Raw genomic sequence first — 18804 nt, 5'->3', positions numbered from 1 at the left:
CCTTAATCCCAAAGACATGCTTTCCTACTGATCCGTTTTAACGATCAGCACTGAACCTGCTCAAACAGCAAGAATCAGAAGGCAGGTCCTGCTGAGAATAAGCAGTGGGAAAGATGGGCTGTCATTAATCTCAGGCGCTTCTCTGCCCTGCCTCCCTTCCAAAATCCCCTTTAATGCTTCTCTATTTGGACCCATTTGCCAATGCCTGGTAGAAAAAACAGTTAATTCTTTAAAAAAAAGATATCTGAAAAGCTGGGATATGAGCTTTAAAGCTATTAAAATACAAGAACATTCAAATTCATATTAAGTTCTACCTATTCAGTCCCTCTAACCCACTCCAACTAAATCATTATGTTCATTCAACCATGCTGAACAACTAACAAAACATTCCAAACACGCAAACAAATGCCCACGAGCTCTGAAATGCACTCCTGCCACACTCGGCCCCTCCTGCCGCTGAAAGAGATCATAACTGTGACCTCAAAGTTAGGAAACCTGGGTCCAGCCTGCTCACGGCAGAAGGGGTGTGGTGCTCTGGGTATCGCACGGCCATTGCGCTACCGCACGCTAGAGGACCCCAGACTGAGCTTCAAGCAGTCTTCAGAAGTAGAGGCTAAAGCTTTGCTTGTACTTGGCTGCGACACTGGTATCTGGTTTCTCTGCAATGACAGGATGGTCTGTTATTTTGCACCCGCCGCAGTTAAAACCTCCCTCGCACCGCACCGCGCCGCCCAGCTTCGTTTTCATCTCTGCTGGGCACGACCCCGTTTCTGAAGGGCCAGAATGCTGACGCGATGACCCGCCAGCCGCCCCCCAAAATACACCGCTAGTCACGAGACAAGCGCCCCGGAGAACACGCACGCTGAGGCGGCGGCAGCACCACCGGCAGCCGCCCCCGTTCGGGTGCCGCCAGCCCCGCTGCCCCGCCGGGGCCACCCCTGCGGCGGTGCGGCCTGCCTGCCATTTCCCCACAGCGCATCCCACCGCAACAGGCCCGGCCCGGCCCGGCCCCTCCAGCCTACAGCAACCTACCGCTCAGGGTCCACCACCCCCCGAGCCCCGCAGGCGGAGCCCCCAGCCGCCCCCCAGGAGCCGGCAGCAGTCATTCATTTTACCCTCGGTAACTAACGCCTCCGCCCACCCCTCGGCCTGCAACGCTGCCCCCGCCGCGGCCGCGCCTCCCACCCGACAGCTGGGGGCCACCGACGCGCTCCCCCCCCCCCCGCACCGCCACCGAGATCCCGCCCGCCATTTCGCCTCTCCCCTCCCCGCCCTTCTCCCCCAGATTTCGCGCCAAACCGCGCGCGGCCGGCAGGGGACGGCGCGCCCCGACCAATCTACGGCAGCGGCGAGGCCACGCGCTTCCTCCCGGGGCGGGGCGAGAGGACGGCGGGGGCCCAATCCGCGGCGGCGCGCTGCGGCCGGGCCAATAGGAGTGCGCGGGGGGGGCGGTGGCGCGCCCCGTGCGGCAGTTTGGTTTCCGCCGCGCGCTGCTTTTGCCGCGAAAAAGTTGGTGGCGGCTTCCCGCAGGTAGCGAGGTGCGGGGCGGGGCGGCGTGGGGTGGAATGGGGTGTCGGGGGTGTCCCTGGGGTTTTGGGGTGGGGGTGGAGGACGACAGGACCGGTGCGTGGGGTGAGTGCGGTGCGGCGGTGGGGGGGATCCCGTGGGACATTTGGTGCGGGGGGGTGGGAGGAGGAGGGGCCTGGGCCTGAGGCTGAGGCTGGGCCTGGGCCTGGGCCTGGGGCTGAGGCTGAGGCTGGGCCCGGGCCTGAGGCTGGGCCTGGGACGGGGCTGGGCTGGGGCTGACCGTGCACTCCCACCCCCGCAGGGGAGCAGTAGTCGCCATGTCTGGCTTCGACGACCTTGGCGTTTTCTACAGTGACAGCTTTGGGGGTGATGCGTCGGTGGATGAGGGGCAGGTTCGGAAGTCGCAGCTGCAGAAGCGGTTCAAGGAGTTCCTGCGGCAGTACCGGGTGGGCACGGACCGGACGGGCTTCACCTTCAAATACAGGTGCTGCTGCAGCCGCTTTTCTCCTTCTGCACCTTACCCACTCCTCTCCATGCTTCCACTCTGCTGTTAACCTCCTGCCAGCTATGCACACCCCAGAGAGACAATAGCCCATGTCAGCTTTTTTCTTGCCATAGGCTGTGAAGAGCTCTTTGTCAGTATAAGAAATTTTGCCTTTCCCATTTAGCCTTATAGGAAAACTGAGGTCTGGTGTTCTCCCAGATTTTTTGGCAGCCAGGCAGAGGTAGCAATAGAGGGATCCGCACTGCCAGGCTTGCACTTAATTGTGAAATTCAAGGTCTGTCTTGAAGTTCTAGTGCTTTCTGGTCTGGAATTTTGTCTGTATCCATTAAAATCGGTGCAGCACTGTCCACGTGTGCCTTCTGAGGCTGGGAAGGTCCCTTGACCATCCCTTTGCCTGTGCAGCCTGGGGACACACCTGTAGAGCATGAACACGGAGATGTATCATGCCAGGGCTGGAACAGTCTTTCACCTTTCATCTCTGAATTTCATGGATCCTTCCTGGCTTTTCTAAGGAGAACATTGCCTGCTGTGCTATTACTTTGGTGTCTTTAAACCATATTTTAGGTATAATAGTGTATTATCTTGTGTAGAAGTTTTCCAATTGCCTGTCTGGTTGTTTAGTAAACCATTAGTGCTTTGCATTGTGACTGCAAGCCCTGGTGTCCCTGGTCTTTCTGTCATTTTCTGTTAAATTTCAAAGTGGTTTTGGGTGAAAGATTTGCCCTGGTCCCCCTGTGCTTCTCTTGGCATTCTCTTGATTTTCCCTGTTTGCTTTCCAAACCAAGGACTCCCTTCAGAACCTTTCTTCTCTTCTCCTTGCTTGTCATAAGGTCACTGTGGGTGACTGCTGCTTTCTGCCCTGCAAACCGCTTATTGCCTTCCAGGGATGAGCTTAAACGCCACTATAACCTGAGTCAGTACTGGGTGGAGGTGGAGATGGAAGACTTGGCCAGCTTTGATGAAGATCTTGCTGACTACCTCTACAAGCAACCAGCAGAGCACCTGCATCTGGTAAGGGTGGAGGAGGCTGGCAACCTGGCATGCTGACGTTGTCACATCGTGAGAGCAGCTCTGACAATATACTGTAATATACCTGTAATATCCTAGTTATTCCCTTTCTAGTTGGAAGAAGCAGCAAAAGAAGTTGCAGATGAGGTTACCCGTCCTCGTCCTTCAGGGGAGGAAACTCTCCAAGATATCCAGGTGATGCTGAGATCAGATGCCAATGCAGCCAACATCCGCAGCCTGAAGGTGAGGTGAATAGGCTGTCACACTGAGCAGTGAGTGACAGGGCTTCCTTGTGTGTGGTCGTGATTGCAGGAAAGCTTTTGGTACTTGATTGTGTAGTTCAGGACATGGGTTGTACATTAATTCACAAGGAGAGATACCCTGCAACTTAAATCACACTGCAAACGACTGTTATTGCTGGTCCCTGCTGCGGGGACATTATTGCTGTTGATGATGTTCTGCATGGAGTGTTTTGTTCTTTCCTCTCTTGCTTTGAAATCAGCATGGCTTAAGTCATGCCACATTCCTCTGTTGCTGCAGAGCAGAAGAGTGACATTGTGCAGGCTTTTTTGTTCTGGTACTTTAGTCTCATGAATGTGGGAAGTGTGGCTAAGAAAGAACTGTGTTTCTTTAGCTTCTATATTTTCCCAGCCATCCTCCAGTGATGACTTTCTCACCTTTCCTTTTCCTTTTCAGTCTGACCAGATGTCCCACCTTGTGAAGATCCCTGGGATCGTAATTGCAGCAACCCCTGTGAGAGCCAAAGCCACCAGAATAGCCATCCAGTGCCGTAGCTGCCGCAACACCATCAGCAACATCGCGGTGCGCCCAGGCCTGGAGGGTTATGCTCTTCCCAGGAAATGCAACACGTAAGGGCTGACATGGGGATACGTGCAGCAGGCTGGTGGGGGAAAAAAAGACTGTGCCCCCTTCTCTTCCTCCCCCTCCATCCCATGAGCACCGCAGAGTCAGCTCCCTGTTGCACCAGACAAGCATCTGTGCTGCCTTCTGCCTCCTCCCTACGTTTTGCCCTTGTGGCTGCATGCACCTGTGGCTGGCGAGTTTTAGTTCCATACATCCGTGGTCACGCTGGTTTTGATGCTGCCTGACCAGTGCTGCAAGCAGTGTTGAGCAGCCATGTCCAGGGAGTTCTTTTTATCTGTAGGGCATTTTGCCTCGTGTACCTAAAGGTTCATTCCTGCCTCTAGCTGTCCCATAATGCTGTGTTAAGCTGCTGTCCTTTTTCAAACAAACTTCTTTCTTCTGCTTCCCCCTCTCCAGGGGGCTGTTTTGCGTTACCTTCTGTAGGGATGCCTTGCTACTAACCTTCAAATCCTGCTTTACAGCTCTGGATGCCAATGTGAACTGTGAGCATGAGGCTGCCGCTGTGCTGCAGCTCCTACGCCAACTGAATCCTAGTGGGTTGCGTCTTCGAGCTCATGCCTGCCAGTATTATTTTCTGTGGCTTACCTATAATGCAACTTGAGAAGCCTTTGGGATAGGGATCGTTCCTGCACGTAGTCTGTATGGCACCTCACACCTGATCCTTGACTGTGTGAGTGCATCTGCACTCTTGTGTTACCCTCCCTGAAAGCTCTGCGTGGAGTCAGGCATCGGTAGTGATGTACTGAGACAGCAGCAGGACACGGAGGTGCTCCTTGTCTCGGAGAGCTTGTAGTCTAGCAAGGCAAATGCGTCTCGAGAGACTGAGAGGTTGATGGCAGCCTTGTCACATTGCTAATTGCTTTCTCACCAGAAACCACTTAACATTTGCTTTGTGTGCGAGGTCATAAAGAAAAATGCCCTGCTGTGTTGCTGAGCGTATACTGTTACCTTCTGTGTAATTAATGAATTACCTTCCTCCCTGCTTTTAGCTTGCAGGGGACAGGGGGAAGGCAGGGAGAGCACTCAGACAAGTATCACCCTGTTTATGGCTTGTTCTCCTGCATGCTTTCGGCAGCTGTTGACAAGACAGGGGGCTTGGTATGGCCTTGTGTGACTGCCATTCTCACCTGCTGGGCACTGCTCAGGGGGGCGGCTGCTCTGGGCTCTGTCACTGCTGTCCCCTCTACAGGGGGGCTCCCAGGGGTGGCTCTTGAGTGCCAGCAACTTTACCTGATTGATCTCTCCGCACAGAGAACAAGCTGGCCGCCCAAAGTGCCCGCTGGACCCCTATTTCATCATGCCAGATAAGTGCAAGTGTGTGGACTTCCAGATCCTGAAGCTGCAGGAGTCCCCAGACGCTGTGCCACATGGCGAGATGCCCCGGCACTTGCAGCTGTACTGCGACAGGTACCGGCGCCGTCTCCCCACCCTGGCCCCGCTGGGTGTTGCTGGTGCCATCCTTTCCCCCACTAAGATTCCTCTGCTTTCCCCTTCCTCCTCTTAGGTACCTGTGCGACAAAGTTGTCCCAGGGAACAGAGTCACTATCATGGGCATCTACTCCATCAAGAAATCTGCCCAGAGCAAGAACAGAAGCCGTGACAACGTGGGCGTGGGCATCCGAAGTGCTTACATTCGCGTGGTGGGCATCCGGGTGGACATGGAGGGCTCAGGTGAGGGCTGCTTTTGGTGACCTGGTCTGTGTTGGTGGCTTGGCGTTGGGAGAGGCCCCTCCCTGAACAAGGTGGTCCCTCAGCAAGGACTGTGTGAAATCACAGCCTGGATCCTTCTCCGCTGCTTAGATGGCAGAAGGTTCAAACCAGTCCAGGGGTCTATCTTGCCCTGGATGCTCTGCAGTAGTCTCCTGTATGACTTTCAGTGATATTAAATGAGGCTTCAGCCTGAGTTCTCCAGGGTATTTAAGTGCTTTTATCTTATTGATCATAGTGGGAATCTACTAAGCCATCCCTGAGGATCTGGGCTGCAGTCAATAGTTACAATTGAGCTATGTATTTAAAACATGGTCCTGACTGTAATTCTCCCTCTGGTTCCTCCAGAGCTGTTTTGCCCAAGATCCTTCCTTTTCTCCTACCAGCCTCAAAGGACACAGCCTGCCTTGCTGGGATAGCAAATGCCTGCCCTCTCCACCCTTTCCACTTGGTGGCACTTGGCATGATCTTAAAGAAGGGATTTTGGTGGTGGCAGTGGGGGGGGAGTAGTGTCATTTACTTGAAAACATCCATTTGTTTGCTGTTGCATCACTCTCCTCATCTGTGTACAGGACATACCTTTGCTGGCTCAGTGACCCCTCAAGAGGAGGAGGAACTTCGTCGCCTTGCTGCTATGCCCAACATCTATGAGACTATTGCCAAAAGCATTGCTCCCTCCATCTATGGCAGCACCGACATCAAGAAGGCCATTGCCTGCCTCTTATTTGGAGGCTCTCGCAAGAGGTGAGGAAGAGTCATCCTGGTGGAGAGAGAGTGGTGGCGTGGTTGTCATTTATCCACAAAGCCTTTGTACAGTCTTCTGGTGGTGCTGCCAGCCACCTGCCACTTTGTCAGCAATGCTTGAAAGGCTCACCCATCTTTCCTGCCTCTCTTCTTCCCACCCTGTCACTCCAGGCTCCCGGATGGGCTGACCCGCAGAGGAGACATCAACTTGCTGATGTTAGGTGACCCCGGTACAGCCAAATCGCAGCTGCTGAAGTTCGTTGAGAAGTGTTCGCCCATTGGGGTAGGTGGCTTGAGGGTGCCCCCTTGTAGTGCAGCTTGTTTCTTCCTTCTGCTCCTGGCATAGCACCAAAGACTAGACGGTGGTCACAGCAGATACCTGCCCGTGCATCCACAGCTGGATCAGCTGGCAGAGGTGCAAACTGCCATTTCTGGTGCTATCTTGGAAGAGGTGGGGTGCAGGACAGAGGGTGGAGGAGGGAAGGGGGAGCAGGTAATGCCTTTCATTATGATATGAGCCAGGCTATTTGCAGACATCAAAAGACGTGACTGGTGCTGCTGTTTATTGTTGAATCTTGATCAGTGGAGAGGCTGGCTGGTCAGGACAAATGAAGTTGACTGCATCTCAGGCACGAACCTCTAGGCTGAACCCAGGCATGAAATTATACTTTCAGCTGTGCTTTCTTGTAGTCTCTATTAAACTCAGCCCATGACTACATTGTTTCATCGGCAGGGGGGGAAACAAAGCTAATGCAGCAGCCCACCAAACAATGAGTCAGTCCTTGTTCTGCACTGAATACCTGTATTTGTGTGTCTGCAAGCCATCTGGTGCGTCACAGCTGCTTAGTCCACGGGCTGGGACTAGGCAATAGTCTTGCTCTGTACGCAGCAGGTCTGCTTTTTGTATGTGCTGAGGGGTTTTGCTTGAGGTCCTTGAATTTCCTCCAGCAGTGCTGGATTTGGCAGTGCTGGAGGTGCTCCGGAGCCCTACAGCGGCTGACGTGCTGTCCCCTTGTCCTGCATGCTGCTAGGTTTACACCTCAGGGAAAGGCAGCAGTGCTGCCGGCTTGACGGCCTCAGTGATCCGCGACCCTTCCTCCAGGAGTTTCTTCATGGAGGGAGGAGCCATGGTGCTGGCAGATGGGGGAGTGGTGTGCATCGATGAGTTTGACAAGGTACCCGTGGGGCTGCTTGTGTGGGAGCAGGGAAGAGAGCCCTTGGGCTGCCAGCTCCTCCTGGGAGAGCCCAGAGCTGCAGGAGAAAGGGCAACTCCTGATGCTGCCTCATTTTCTTATGGGGAAGGTCAGGGCATGGGGCTGCAGGGAAATCCTGGTTATGTCCTGTGCTCTTGGGCAGAGGTTTCTTGCAGAGCTTTACCTTGGGGGTTAGCATCAGTGGGTGTGTATCTGAGGTCCAGCAGAGGTGACTGATGATGACTTTTTTTTTTTTTTTTTTTTCTCGCCTCTTTTTTTTCCCATCTTGGATGAGAAGATGCGGGAGGATGACCGTGTAGCCATTCACGAGGCCATGGAGCAGCAAACCATCTCCATTGCTAAGGTGGGCTGTGGGTGCACATCACCCCAGGGCAGGAGCCTGACTTGCCACTGAGTTTCTGAGAGCCCAGCAACCAATGGTCATGCATCTTCTGCCAGAATTGCCTGTTTTAGTGTCCAGGCAGTGGTTTTGATGGTTACTGGTTTCTCTGATCTGAGACTGGTCAGCCCTATGTGTAGGCTTTGGGTTGTCTTCTCTTAGGCAGCTTGAACTTCAACAGGGCTGAAATGAGCTCCCTTTGCTCTGCCTGTCCTCTGCTCCTCTAGATTTAGTAGTTTGGCTGATGTCCCTGTGTCACAGCCTGATGTCACTTCTTTTTCTTCCTTTCCACTGTTCTCCACCCCCTGAGGAGATTTACAGAAACTGTCTGATATCCTGGTACCAGGTCTTCTCTCAAATCAGAGTTTCTCTTTGTTTCCACTGCTCAAGCTTGCTTCTTTTTTTTTTTTTTGGTAGCAGTTCTGCTCCCTCCTGTTTGTTCTGGCCCACCCTTCAGCTGTTCAGCTGGTGGTAACAGAGCACCTGCCACAGCTTTTCCTTGCTGGTCGCTCTTGCCCTGCTACCTGCAGACCTGCACTTTGCCCCCGAAGTTGCCCAGGGACACTCAGCCCCAGCTGCCCAGGTTCTGGCGCAGGTCACAAACCTAGGGTGGGGTCTTGTGTGTCTTTGCCCTTGGCTTGAGGTTCAAATGAAGTTACTCAGTGCTCAAGTCTTAGCTGAAGCCAGTCCTCCTCTAGAAGGACATGTGGGAGCCCCACATAGCTCCTGTGCTGACCCTTCTCCAATATGGAACGACTACAGAGCAACTGGATGCTACTTAAGGGGTTTTATTTATGTGCAAGTGATTGAGGATGAGTCCTTACAAACTGCTTTAGACCTTTTGCTATGAGTTAATAGCCTTCTACCCTGCTGTGACACGGTCATGGTCTTGACCCCATCCATTCCTCCCTCCCTCCGCAGGCAGGAATCACAACCACACTCAACTCTCGGTGCTCAGTGTTGGCAGCTGCCAACTCCGTCTTTGGGCGCTGGGACGAGACCAAGGGTGAGGAGAACATTGATTTTATGCCCACCATCCTGTCCCGGTTTGACATGATCTTCATCGTCAAGGATGAGCACAACGAGGAGCGAGACATGGTGGGTTGGGGCATGTGGGTGCAGTGGGGACTCATGGTGCCCCGTTTTTTGGGAGGAGGAAGCAGGGGGGTTCCTGCTGCCTGACTGCCTTCTGCTCTCCTAGACACTGGCCAAGCATGTGATGTCCTTACACGTGAGTGCCTTGACACAGACTCAGGCGGTGGAGGGTGAGATCGAGCTGAACAAGCTGAAGAAGCTCATCTCCTTCTGTCGGACGTGAGTGAGAGGCATGACCTTTTGGCAGCGCCCAGGCTGCCCAGTGGGAGGGAGGCAGCGGTGAGGAGCAAACCACGCAGCAGATGCTTGCAAGTGGTGGCACCCAATCTGGGTGACCTTTTTTGAAGTCCCGTCTCAAAAAAAGGGAAGCAAGAGCAGCTCATAATGGTGCCGCAGCATGGTGCAAGGAAGCGAGGGGTGTCTGGGGAACCCTCTGTGCAGGGGACCCTCCCCAGCGGCACTGCTTCCAGCTCCTGTCCCCCCTTGCAGGAGGTGTGGCCCTCGGCTGTCAGTGGCAGCAGCGGAGAAGCTGAAGAACCGCTACATCCTGATGCGGAGCGGCACTCGCCAGCACGAGCAGGAGAGCGACCGCCGCTCCAGCATCCCCATCACCATCCGGTGAGCAGCCCCGCCCTCCTCCTCCCCCCACCGAAACCCTCGGGATTGGGGTTGCATTACTGGGAGTCACCTGGGATAGCCCAGGAAGAGGGGGTTAGTGGGGTGCTGGGGTTTAGGGGAGCCTTCTGTGAACAGGGCAACATTGGAGGTGCCACGGGGGGGCAGAAGGTGGCCAGACCGGAGTAGGTGGGGGTGTCGGGTTGGGTGGAAGGAGAAGACCCCTCATAGCTACTGTAGAAAGCAGGGAACATCTCTTCTGGCTGCAGGCAGCTGGAGGCCATTGTGCGCATTGCTGAGTCCCTGGCAAAGATGAAGCTTCAGCCCTTCGCCACAGAGGCAGACGTTGAGGAGGCTTTGCGGCTCTTCCAGGTGTCCACCCTTGATGCAGCCATGTCAGGCAGCCTGTCAGGTGAGGGGGAGATGCTCTGTGCTGGGGGCAGGAGGGACATTATGGGTCTGGTTGCTCGCGGCAGGGAAGACAAGCTCCCCTCCTTTTGCAGCATGATCAAACTAGTAGACTGCAACAAGGCTTTACCGTTGGTCAGATTCTACTGTCTGTGCTGTATCTCCTTCCTCCAGAGGTCAGACCACACTGCTCCTCCTCCATCCAGCCACCTCTCCCACCATCCTCAGGGCTATTTAACTACTTAGCTGAAACGAGCTACAGCTGCACATCATCCATGTCAATCAAGGCCACAGCTGCATGTTATCAATGCTAATCAACCCACTGCCTTCATTCCTCTGCACCCTCCCAGGACCAGGCTGGCAGGGGGTGCTATGAGACAGGTGCTGGACCTGCTTTCTGAGCAAAGGCAAAGCACTGCTTGTGGTGGCAAGGGACTGTTATGGCTGTGGCTCACAGGGAGGGCAACAACAAATAGCACCGAGGGTCTTCACCCATGCTGGACAAGGGAGGGATGGTCTTGGCTCCCTGTGGTCCCAAGAGCAGAGCCCAGTGCTGGAGGTGGTTCCCCAACCTGTTTGTCCTCTTAACATATTTCCCCGTGGGGGTGGCAACTACATTTCCTTGGGAGGCAGCGTGGCACAAAGGGTTTGAAGGAAGCTCCAGCAGTCATGTCCGCATTCAGCTGTGTCTTTGGAGCTCCACAACCTTTGATGGTAGATTAGTTTATGGGTTTCCTAAAGTCTCAGACATGCTTCTTGTGGGACACACAGGAGATGGGCAGTGGCTTAGAGTGATGCCTGGGTGGCACAGGGAGTTCATGCAGGCTCTCCCTCCAGGGGCAGAAGGCTTCACGACACAGGAGGACCAAGAGATGCTGTCCCGCATTGAGAAGCAGCTCAAGCGTCGCTTTGCCATCGGCTCTCAAGTGTCAGAGCACAGCATTGTCCAGGACTTCACGCGACAGGTGGGACAGGGACCCTGCGGAGGGTTGGGCTGTGAAAGTGGGGACTCCAGGCTGCCGCTTGGGGGGTGAAAGCCATTCCCCAAGAGGTGGCTGAAGAGCGTTCTGGTCATACCTGCTTTTGAAGTTATTTGTAGGGAGTGGTGTGCAGTGTGATTGCAGAGTTTAAGGGAGTGAAGGAAGAATGCATTTTTCTGCAGAAGCACTGAGGTTTGGGGCTGTTTGGGTAGGTTGCTGTGCTACCCTTGCAACCAGAACCATTTGATTTATGATACTGGCTGCAGTCACACGTGAAATAGTGAAAGGAACATCGGCACCTGACGCCACAGGGCTCCTTCCCTTCAAAGAGGGACAAGCCAGGCTTTAGTGGAGGTTGCAGGTTTCTGCTGGACTCTAGTGAGCTTTCCACTGCCAGCTTATCTCCCCTTGTTCTCCCCTTTTCCAGAAATACCCAGAACATGCCATCTACAAGGTGCTGCAGCTGATGATGCGGCGGGGGGAGATCCAGCACCGTATGCAACGCAAAGTCCTCTACCGCCTCAAGTGACCTCCCCATCTCGCACTGAGAGGGAACCGCTGCTGTCTGACGCCTGCGCGTGTACAGGCAGTGCCCCATGGCATTGGAGCCCGCTCCTGGAAGCAGCTTTTCCTTGGGGAGCCAAACAGCCCAGGGCCTCCCTCTTGAACCAGGGTTCGTTCGCGGTGGTCAGAGTTCCCCTTGGATGCTTTGTCACTGTATCATGTTGGTGTTTCTCTGAATTCCAAAAGCTTTTCGTGTGTATTAAAATAAAAACTAGTATTGGTAGCCCAGGGTCTTTGGCTGCTCGGAATGACAGAGGGAACGTATCCCCTTTCCCCTTGAGAGGTAGTGCAGGATTTTGGCTGGAAAGGCATCCCTCCTGCTCATCCCATGTTACCCACACCCCAGCACCCCCCTGGGGACTTGCCTCAAAGCAGGATGCAATCCCATGGGCAGCACCAGCAGTCCTAAAGGCAGAAACTAATTTCTCACTCGGGGTTTGGTCTGTCTATTAAGATATAAATGCTGTTGGCACAGGCTGCCCTGTTGGGCTTTGGTGTGGGAAGCACCTTACCTGGTCACAGTGTGCAGCAGCTGCCGTCTTCCCAGTCTCCTGGCGGCAGCGGAGGAAACAGCCTGCTGTTCCAGGCTTCAAAGCTGCTCAGCTCTTCCCTCCTTCCCCTCTCCAAGGGCTGCAGCAGTCAAATGCTTTACCCTGCAGCAAAGCGCTGTGTGAGAGCCCTGCTGGAGGCATGGGCAGAGCCCCCCGTTTGCCCCACTGAGGATGGGGGTGCAGGGTGATACCCAAGAGCTGTGTGCCCTCATCCAAGTAGCCTCTGCCACCTTGTTTATGTGCTGACTGCTGTAGGGACAGTGGTCCTGCTCACCAGGAACCTCTCATGCTCTCTGCCCTGGGGTGGGCTTGTGCAGCCGCCAGTAGCCCTTCTGTATTTGCTGCATGACCTTGCGCTTGTCCAACCCTGCAGGTTTTTATCATTTCTAGCAAAGTAGTATTGGTTCTCTTCAATGTCCTCCTGCAGACCTAAGGTGCAGGTTGTCCCTTGCCAGGCACCTGGGGGCCACTGCCGGTGTGTGAGATGGTGAGGGACTGAAGGCAGTGAAGTCTTGGGCGTTGCAAGCGAGCAAAGACACTGCAGGTGCCAAGAGGCTGCTGCTATGTCTGTGGGTGACCTTCAGGCTGAAAAACACCACAGGAGAGGCTTCGTTAGCAAAAGAAACGTTCAGGGCCAGCAGAGGGTACCAGAGCCTTGAGGATGCTGGGCTGCGGTGCTGCATGCAGCGCTGCTCCCTCTGAGAGCAGGAACCAAGGGGTCCCTTGTGGGAGGGTGCAGAGTGTAGGGTACCCCCAGCCTGGCAGCTGTCACACAAGGACTAGGCTCCACTGCAACCCTTGCCGGGGGGTTCAACAGCATCCTTCTGTTTCTGCACGGCTCACAGTGCACTCCTGATGGGGCTGGAGGTGGTTATGAGGTCGGGGGTCTGTCTAGAGGGGCCAGGGTCATGGTGGCCCTGGTGGGACTGGCTGCACATTCGAGAAACAACCTCCTGCTCTTCATTGTCTAATTTTTCGGATGGGGCTGACCACAAAGAAGGGCTGGAGGGGTGAAGAGGCTGTCCCAAAGGCTCCCAATAGGATAGGCAGGGACAGGTCTCCAGAAACCTCCCCTCAGTCATTGTATTGCCTTGTATTTTCCCTTTAAAAGACTCCTCTTCCCACACTGTTCCCTGGCTAGGAGGTAGGGCTGGAATAAGAGAAGGATGATGCTGCTCTGTGGAGAGGATCAGCTCCATTGAGGAGAAATAAATGAATATGGGAGTAACAGGGCCACATTCTCACCTGGAGACTGGAGTTCCCCAAACCGCCAGTGTCTATTTGAAAGCATCCTGCCCCCCTTGCAGGCTCCTGTGCCCCTGATCAAGCACTTGATATTGCAGCATCAGGAGGTTAAAGCAGGGTCAACACGGCCCCATGCAGCAGCGTGGTGTCATGGCTGTTTTCCTGCCACATGCTGTAGCCCACTCAGTGCTGTTGTAATGGCCCTACGGGTGTCTCAGCCCCTGCCACCCTTCCGCAGTACCTCTGTCCTTGCTTTGGAAATGCTGGCAGTGCCTGTCTGTCTGTGGTCCTTCTTCTGGAGGTGCAGCAAGAGCAAAGCAAACGAGGAGGTGAGTATGGGACTGATACCCACAGCCTGCTGTTAATGCTGCATCTGGAGGAAGATGTGAGCCTCTGTTTCCAGGCTTGGAAAGAGCACCCAGCAATGGGAAGAGGCTAGGTGGGCAGAGAGTGTGCTGGGAAAGGGACTGGCAAGTGGAACACAGTGCAAACAGCTCTGTTTCCATCACCCTTCTTGTTTCTTTCCTTCCTCCCTCCCTCCCTCCGCAGACATCATCCCAGCCTTTCTTCATGATCTTTGCCCTGTGCTGGAGCAGTAGTGCATGGGTGGATTTTGACTGCTGACTGCCAGTGGTGCTCAGGTGGTGCTCACAAGTTACAGAAGAGCCAGCGTCCCAAGGTACATCAAGCTATGCTGGGTGTTGGCAGGTGCAGAGGTTGGAAATTTTTGGGGGGTTGTTTTGTTGTTTTAATGACATGATAGGAGGCAGAGGCATGTTTCTGTGATGATGATCAGCATGATTGATCTCTTCGTGCTATAAAATGTGTTGATTATACAGCACAAGGTTATGTAAGTGTACGTACAGTTTGAGACATTGTTTAGCAACTAATATATGCAGCTCTATCACAAGAAGTGGAGCTGGGATGTGTCTAACTCCGGTATCATCTTGGAAATAGAGATCATTGATTAGTAATAGCTTGTTTTGAACATTGCACTGAAGATGGAAATTTTGTGGGGAACAGTTGGGTAAATGCTTGGCAATATGTACTTGACAAGGGGTCGGTGGTCCTCCTGGTGAAGACGACCAGCTTTTTCCTCAAATGATAACTACTTGATGAAGGATTGGTCATCCTCCGGATGAAGGTGCCTAAACTTTAGTCATCCCTGAGGTTCTGGCATGCTGAGACTTGGGACAGAGTCCCTGTCTAGGTGTCCTTCGGTGACCAAAAATACTGTTCTCAAATCCAGTGCTAACAGAGAGAGTAAAACCAGCCAGCCTTAGCCACTTCTCATCTGACCAGTGCAGCGTTCCCTTGCCTAGCCTGCTGACCTGGCCTTGTCCTTTACCTCAGTGCTATGGCACCAGCACAGGAGGCCCCTTCCCCACCCTTGGCTGGTCACCTGGGGTAGTACAGCTGGATGAGTGAAACCACCACAAACCAGGCAGCTGCCAGGGATGCTCAGGTGCCTTTGATTCAAAGCTTGGGCTGGTGTAGGAGCCACCCACTTCTTGCCACAGTAATGGCCCCTGAAGAACTTGCAGATTACATGTGATTCTGTATGAGAGGTGTTCATCCCTGTGAGCTGGGAGGAGTTTCTCACTCCAAACAGATCCAGTGCACTGGGCTTTTGCCAGCCTTTTTGGATCTCTGTGGGAGGGCCAGGTTGGGATTCATCTGACAGGTGTCAAGAGCTGTGTCTGAGCAAGGTGCTCCATGTCAGTGCAGGGGGGTGAGCGCTTCCAGACAGCAAGCTGTTTTATCCAAAGTAAATGTTTAAAAGAAACCAGAGAAGCTGTGCCCTAGTTGCATTTGTTTTCTCTCTGTTGACTACAAAAGGAGGTCAGGGCAACTAGACTGAGTAGGTATTTTTGCATCATAGGCATCTCAAACTGGGGAGATGTGCGTGTCCTTCCCCCCTGTGTGCTGCACCGCTGTATTGGAGAAGGGCTTTGGTGGAGGCTTGCTTTGGGTGGCTAACTTTGGGGCAGCTTCACTAGGTTTGATTCTCTTTCCTCTTACATCAAGCTCATCAGAATATCTCTCTGGAAATTCAGTGGAGCTCCACTGCTGTAAAATCCAGCAAAGCTGAGTCATCACATCTGCACTGCTCAGATCTCTTCCATCTCTGTGTAGGATGAGAGCTGTTGCAATGCAACAACATAACCTCTGAGAGTGTTGTGAGTGTCACTTCCTCCATAAAATAAAACAAAACTGAACTGCAGAGTCCTGAGGGCTATTGCTCAAGGATGTGAGATAAACACTGGCAAGCAGAATATGCTGATATGGGCAACGTGAGAAACTATCTGAGCTGGTCCACCAAGCACTGACCTCAAACGAAGGAAGCTGGAGCTCCTTCCCCCTTTCTGCTACTGACTTGCTGGGCTAGTTAAGCAAGCGACTTCATCTCCTTGCCTGTCCTGGGTAATAACCTTTTTGGAGCAGAGACCAGCTCTTACCATGATTTTGTGTAGTGCCTGGCACAACAGTAGCCCAGTCTCAGTGGCAGAGTCTATCTGCTGACATAAATAACATTAACACATTCTAAGGCTTCTCCAGCCATCACGAGGCTGAGAACTGATCTCCTGGAGGCAAAGAAATCCCCGTGGTTTCTCTGGACAGTGCCAGAAAAGACCAAGAGACAAAGGGAGAAGTCTCTGGGAGGGAGACCATGGTGCAGTGATGCCATGCTGCAGCAACGCCATGCTGCCATGACATCGCTCATGTGTCGTGGGTCTGGGTGTCTGTGATGTGGTCTGCTGGGCAGGGGTGTCTCATGCTGAGTTTCAAGTCCTTCAGGAGGTTTGACTAACAGCCCGTATCACCTAATTCTGGGCTAGGTTCCTTCAAAATCACTCATTCTCCCAAAGCTGTGTTGTACAAATGCCCGCTACTGTTCTTTCTCCCATTTTGCCCATCCCTTTGCAACATCCTTTGCTCCTTATTGCACACCTGCTCCAGGTTTCTCCCAGCAATGCCAGCCAGTCCATTTTGTCCTCCTCCACTCCACTGCATGGCTCATGCCTGCTCTCTTTTCTCCTCTGCATGGTCATCCCCTCCTATTCCCCTTCTTGGCCATGGCGCTCAGACCCTGGCCACCTTGCAGAGTGCCCAGCACAAGCCTCCAGCTTCTGTTTTCAAGCCTGCTGCCTTCACAGGCAGGCAGGACACTGGGGCATAACATGCTGGATCAGCTTGCAGGGCGGCCTGTTAGGAACGTGACACCAAGGGACATGCATCAGAGAACGTCCCCTGGACCATCTGCTGCTTCTTGGCTGTTCCTTTCCTCCCTGCCCTTCAGCTTTCATCCAGCCAAGATGCGCCACCTCCTCTCCCTGTTCTTGATCTTTACCTCATGTCACCGTCCCTTTATTTCTAATGGTTTGTTTTGGTTTTTTTCCTTTTCTCAGACTCCTGTGCAGGCAATTTGGCCAGAAAAGACAGGCAACACTGGATTATATATATATGCTCTTTGCACCACACACTTTTTGACCCTCAGAATGAAAGCAGAAGCATTATCCTGCCTGCCATGCTCCAACTACCCATGAAATGCTTGCTGAGTCTATCCACAGCTGGCCACATGCTGTGCACTCATCAGCATCCACACCTCTGCAGTATAAATAGACATCTATAAATAGATATGTAGACATCTTTCCTTTCTGGAAATCCTTCACTTGATGGAATCTGTCAGGTCTCAAACTGCATCTGGTACTTTGTGGACTCTGTCACAAGTGATCATAAAGATGAACTTCAGCATATCGCTAGAGCTACAGAGTTAAACACACAGCGCTCAAGATATGTATAAGGTTTTTAGAGCAACAGTTGAAAGGTCATCTAGCATCTAGTTGAAAGGTCTAGGTAATATTGCCATCCTAGACCCTCGCACCAGAATAAGGTGTACATCCACCATTACAAGTTATCTTCAATTTGTGTTTTGTAATAAGGAAGAGTTTTGTGGTCTGACCAGGAGTGCAGGGACTGTCACCGATCTGGGAAGTTTGCCACCCATGTGGGTCCAGCAGGTGAAGGGTGAGCGCCCAGGTTGGGAAAAAACAAAGGACACAAAGAGGGGAACAGCTCTCCCAGTACCATGTGGCTCTCACAAACTGGTCAGTGGCAGAGCTCTACGTACTTGATGCTCAGTCCAGATCTTCCAGCAGCACAATTGCTGCAACAGGGGAACCACAATGTCTGATTTACCTGGCTTCTCCTGAGTCAGGCAGTTAAAATATCATGGTTTCCACAGTAACATCACTACTGCCACGCCGCACCAACGTCACTTTACTGTACCCTATTCAGATGCAGATGCAACTTCCAATAATAGATACGTCACGTGGAGAGAGGGTGAAGACCCTAGTCTTGAGTTAAAGTGAAACCTGAGTTGTTGTGGTCAGAAGGACCCTTTTGTCCCAGCTTACCTGACCTCCTGCATGACACAAGCCCTAGAGGTCCGGCCAAGGAGCCCAGCAATTGAAGCGCTCCATGGGAAAAAGCAAATTCTCACTGGCTGCCTTCATGTGATGTAAAATTGATTTGCTTTCCAAGAGGCTGGAAAACTCAGGATTCTAAAATGGCCAAGAAAAGTTGATCCCAAAGGCCCTCAAAGTTTTCCCCAATGAACATCACCAATTGGTATGAAGGCAAAGCGCAGAAGCACATGTATTCATACCCAGGACCACACAAAACAATCATGTGTGGTCATGCGGAATCAGACAAGACAGATCCACACCTGTATTTCACGTGACTTGGCAGGCATATTGCTGCAGTGCCTCCCCATGCCATGCTATTTGACTGTTTTCCAAAACCTCAGTGGAGAAACCAGGACTTCTGCTCTCTTGTCTCTTGCACTGGAGAAAAGGGTAACATGAGGTCAGAGAACCAGCTCAGAAGGAGAAGCCCATCATTTGAGTCCTTTCTCTATGAGAAAAAACAGAAGACCTATTTGTTTGTGGTTCATGCTGCAGCCCCAAACCCAGAGACACACAATTTACTGTCATGACCCCGTCACCTTTCTTGCTCCTCAGAGGATAAAATGGTTTCCTGTTTATTCCAATGGGCAGCTGTTGTATCCCCAGGAGAGAGCAGCGCTCATGGTTAATATGGCTGATGTCCAGATAGGTTTCGCAGAAGTTGCTCGTTTGTTCACTGGGCCATCCAGCAGCTGCTGAACGTCCTGCCTTTGAGAACAGGAGACTCCCAGGCAGTTCTCAAATGCTTGAGCATGGGAGAAGACTTGCTCCCCCTACACTGGGATTGGCAGGCAGGAAAGAGGTACCGAGGACATCTTCAGCTTCTGCCATGTGCTGGAGTATGTTGGGAGCTGTAGGGCCTCCTTCACCTTCTCCACCTGGTTGATCTGTGCCCCAGGGATGTTCTG

At 53.0% G+C, this 18804-nt stretch overlaps 1 protein-coding gene across 2 annotated transcripts; it reads left to right on the top strand.

The window, feature by feature from the left end:
• The first annotated feature begins 1448 nt into the window (after nt 1–1448).
• On the top strand, nt 1449–11854 carry MCM5 (minichromosome maintenance complex component 5). 2 transcript variants are annotated; one of them, XM_037390120.1, is made up of 17 exons: nt 1449–1530; nt 1829–2011; nt 2917–3043; nt 3155–3283; nt 3737–3909; nt 5177–5332; nt 5430–5596; nt 6205–6376; nt 6548–6659; nt 7408–7551; nt 7868–7933; nt 8891–9067; nt 9171–9283; nt 9554–9682; nt 9949–10091; nt 10925–11052; nt 11495–11854. In XM_037390120.1, exons 2-17 carry the CDS (start codon nt 1845–1847, stop codon nt 11594–11596), a joined length of 2205 nt encoding a protein of 734 aa, XP_037246017.1. In that variant the 5' UTR covers nt 1449–1530; nt 1829–1844; the 3' UTR covers nt 11597–11854. The 2 variants fall into 2 exon arrangements, with proteins under 2 accessions (XP_037246017.1, XP_037246018.1); XM_037390121.1 differs by having other exon boundaries at nt 1454–1538.
• The last annotated feature ends 6950 nt before the right edge of the window (nt 11855–18804 follow it).

The sequence above is a fragment of the Falco rusticolus genome, chromosome 5, assembly GCF_015220075.1.
Source record: "Falco rusticolus isolate bFalRus1 chromosome 5, bFalRus1.pri, whole genome shotgun sequence".
NCBI classification, from domain to species: Eukaryota; Metazoa; Chordata; class Aves; order Falconiformes; family Falconidae; genus Falco; species Falco rusticolus.
The sequence above is the reverse complement of the archived record's forward strand: the minus strand, read 5'-3'. Positions and strand labels throughout refer to the sequence as shown.

Excerpts from the sequence above, each read along its gene's own strand:
- MCM5 (XM_037390120.1), top strand. The coding sequence starts at position 1,845 with ATGTCTGGCTTCGACGACCTTGGCGTTTTCTACAGTGACAGCTTTGGG. Across the intron at positions 3,284-3,736 it reads CCAACATCCGCAGCCTGAAG|TCTGACCAGATGTCCCACCT; the intron begins GTGAGGTGAATA and ends TTTCCTTTTCAG. Across the intron at positions 11,053-11,494 it reads TCCAGGACTTCACGCGACAG|AAATACCCAGAACATGCCAT; the intron begins GTGGGACAGGGA and ends CCCCTTTTCCAG.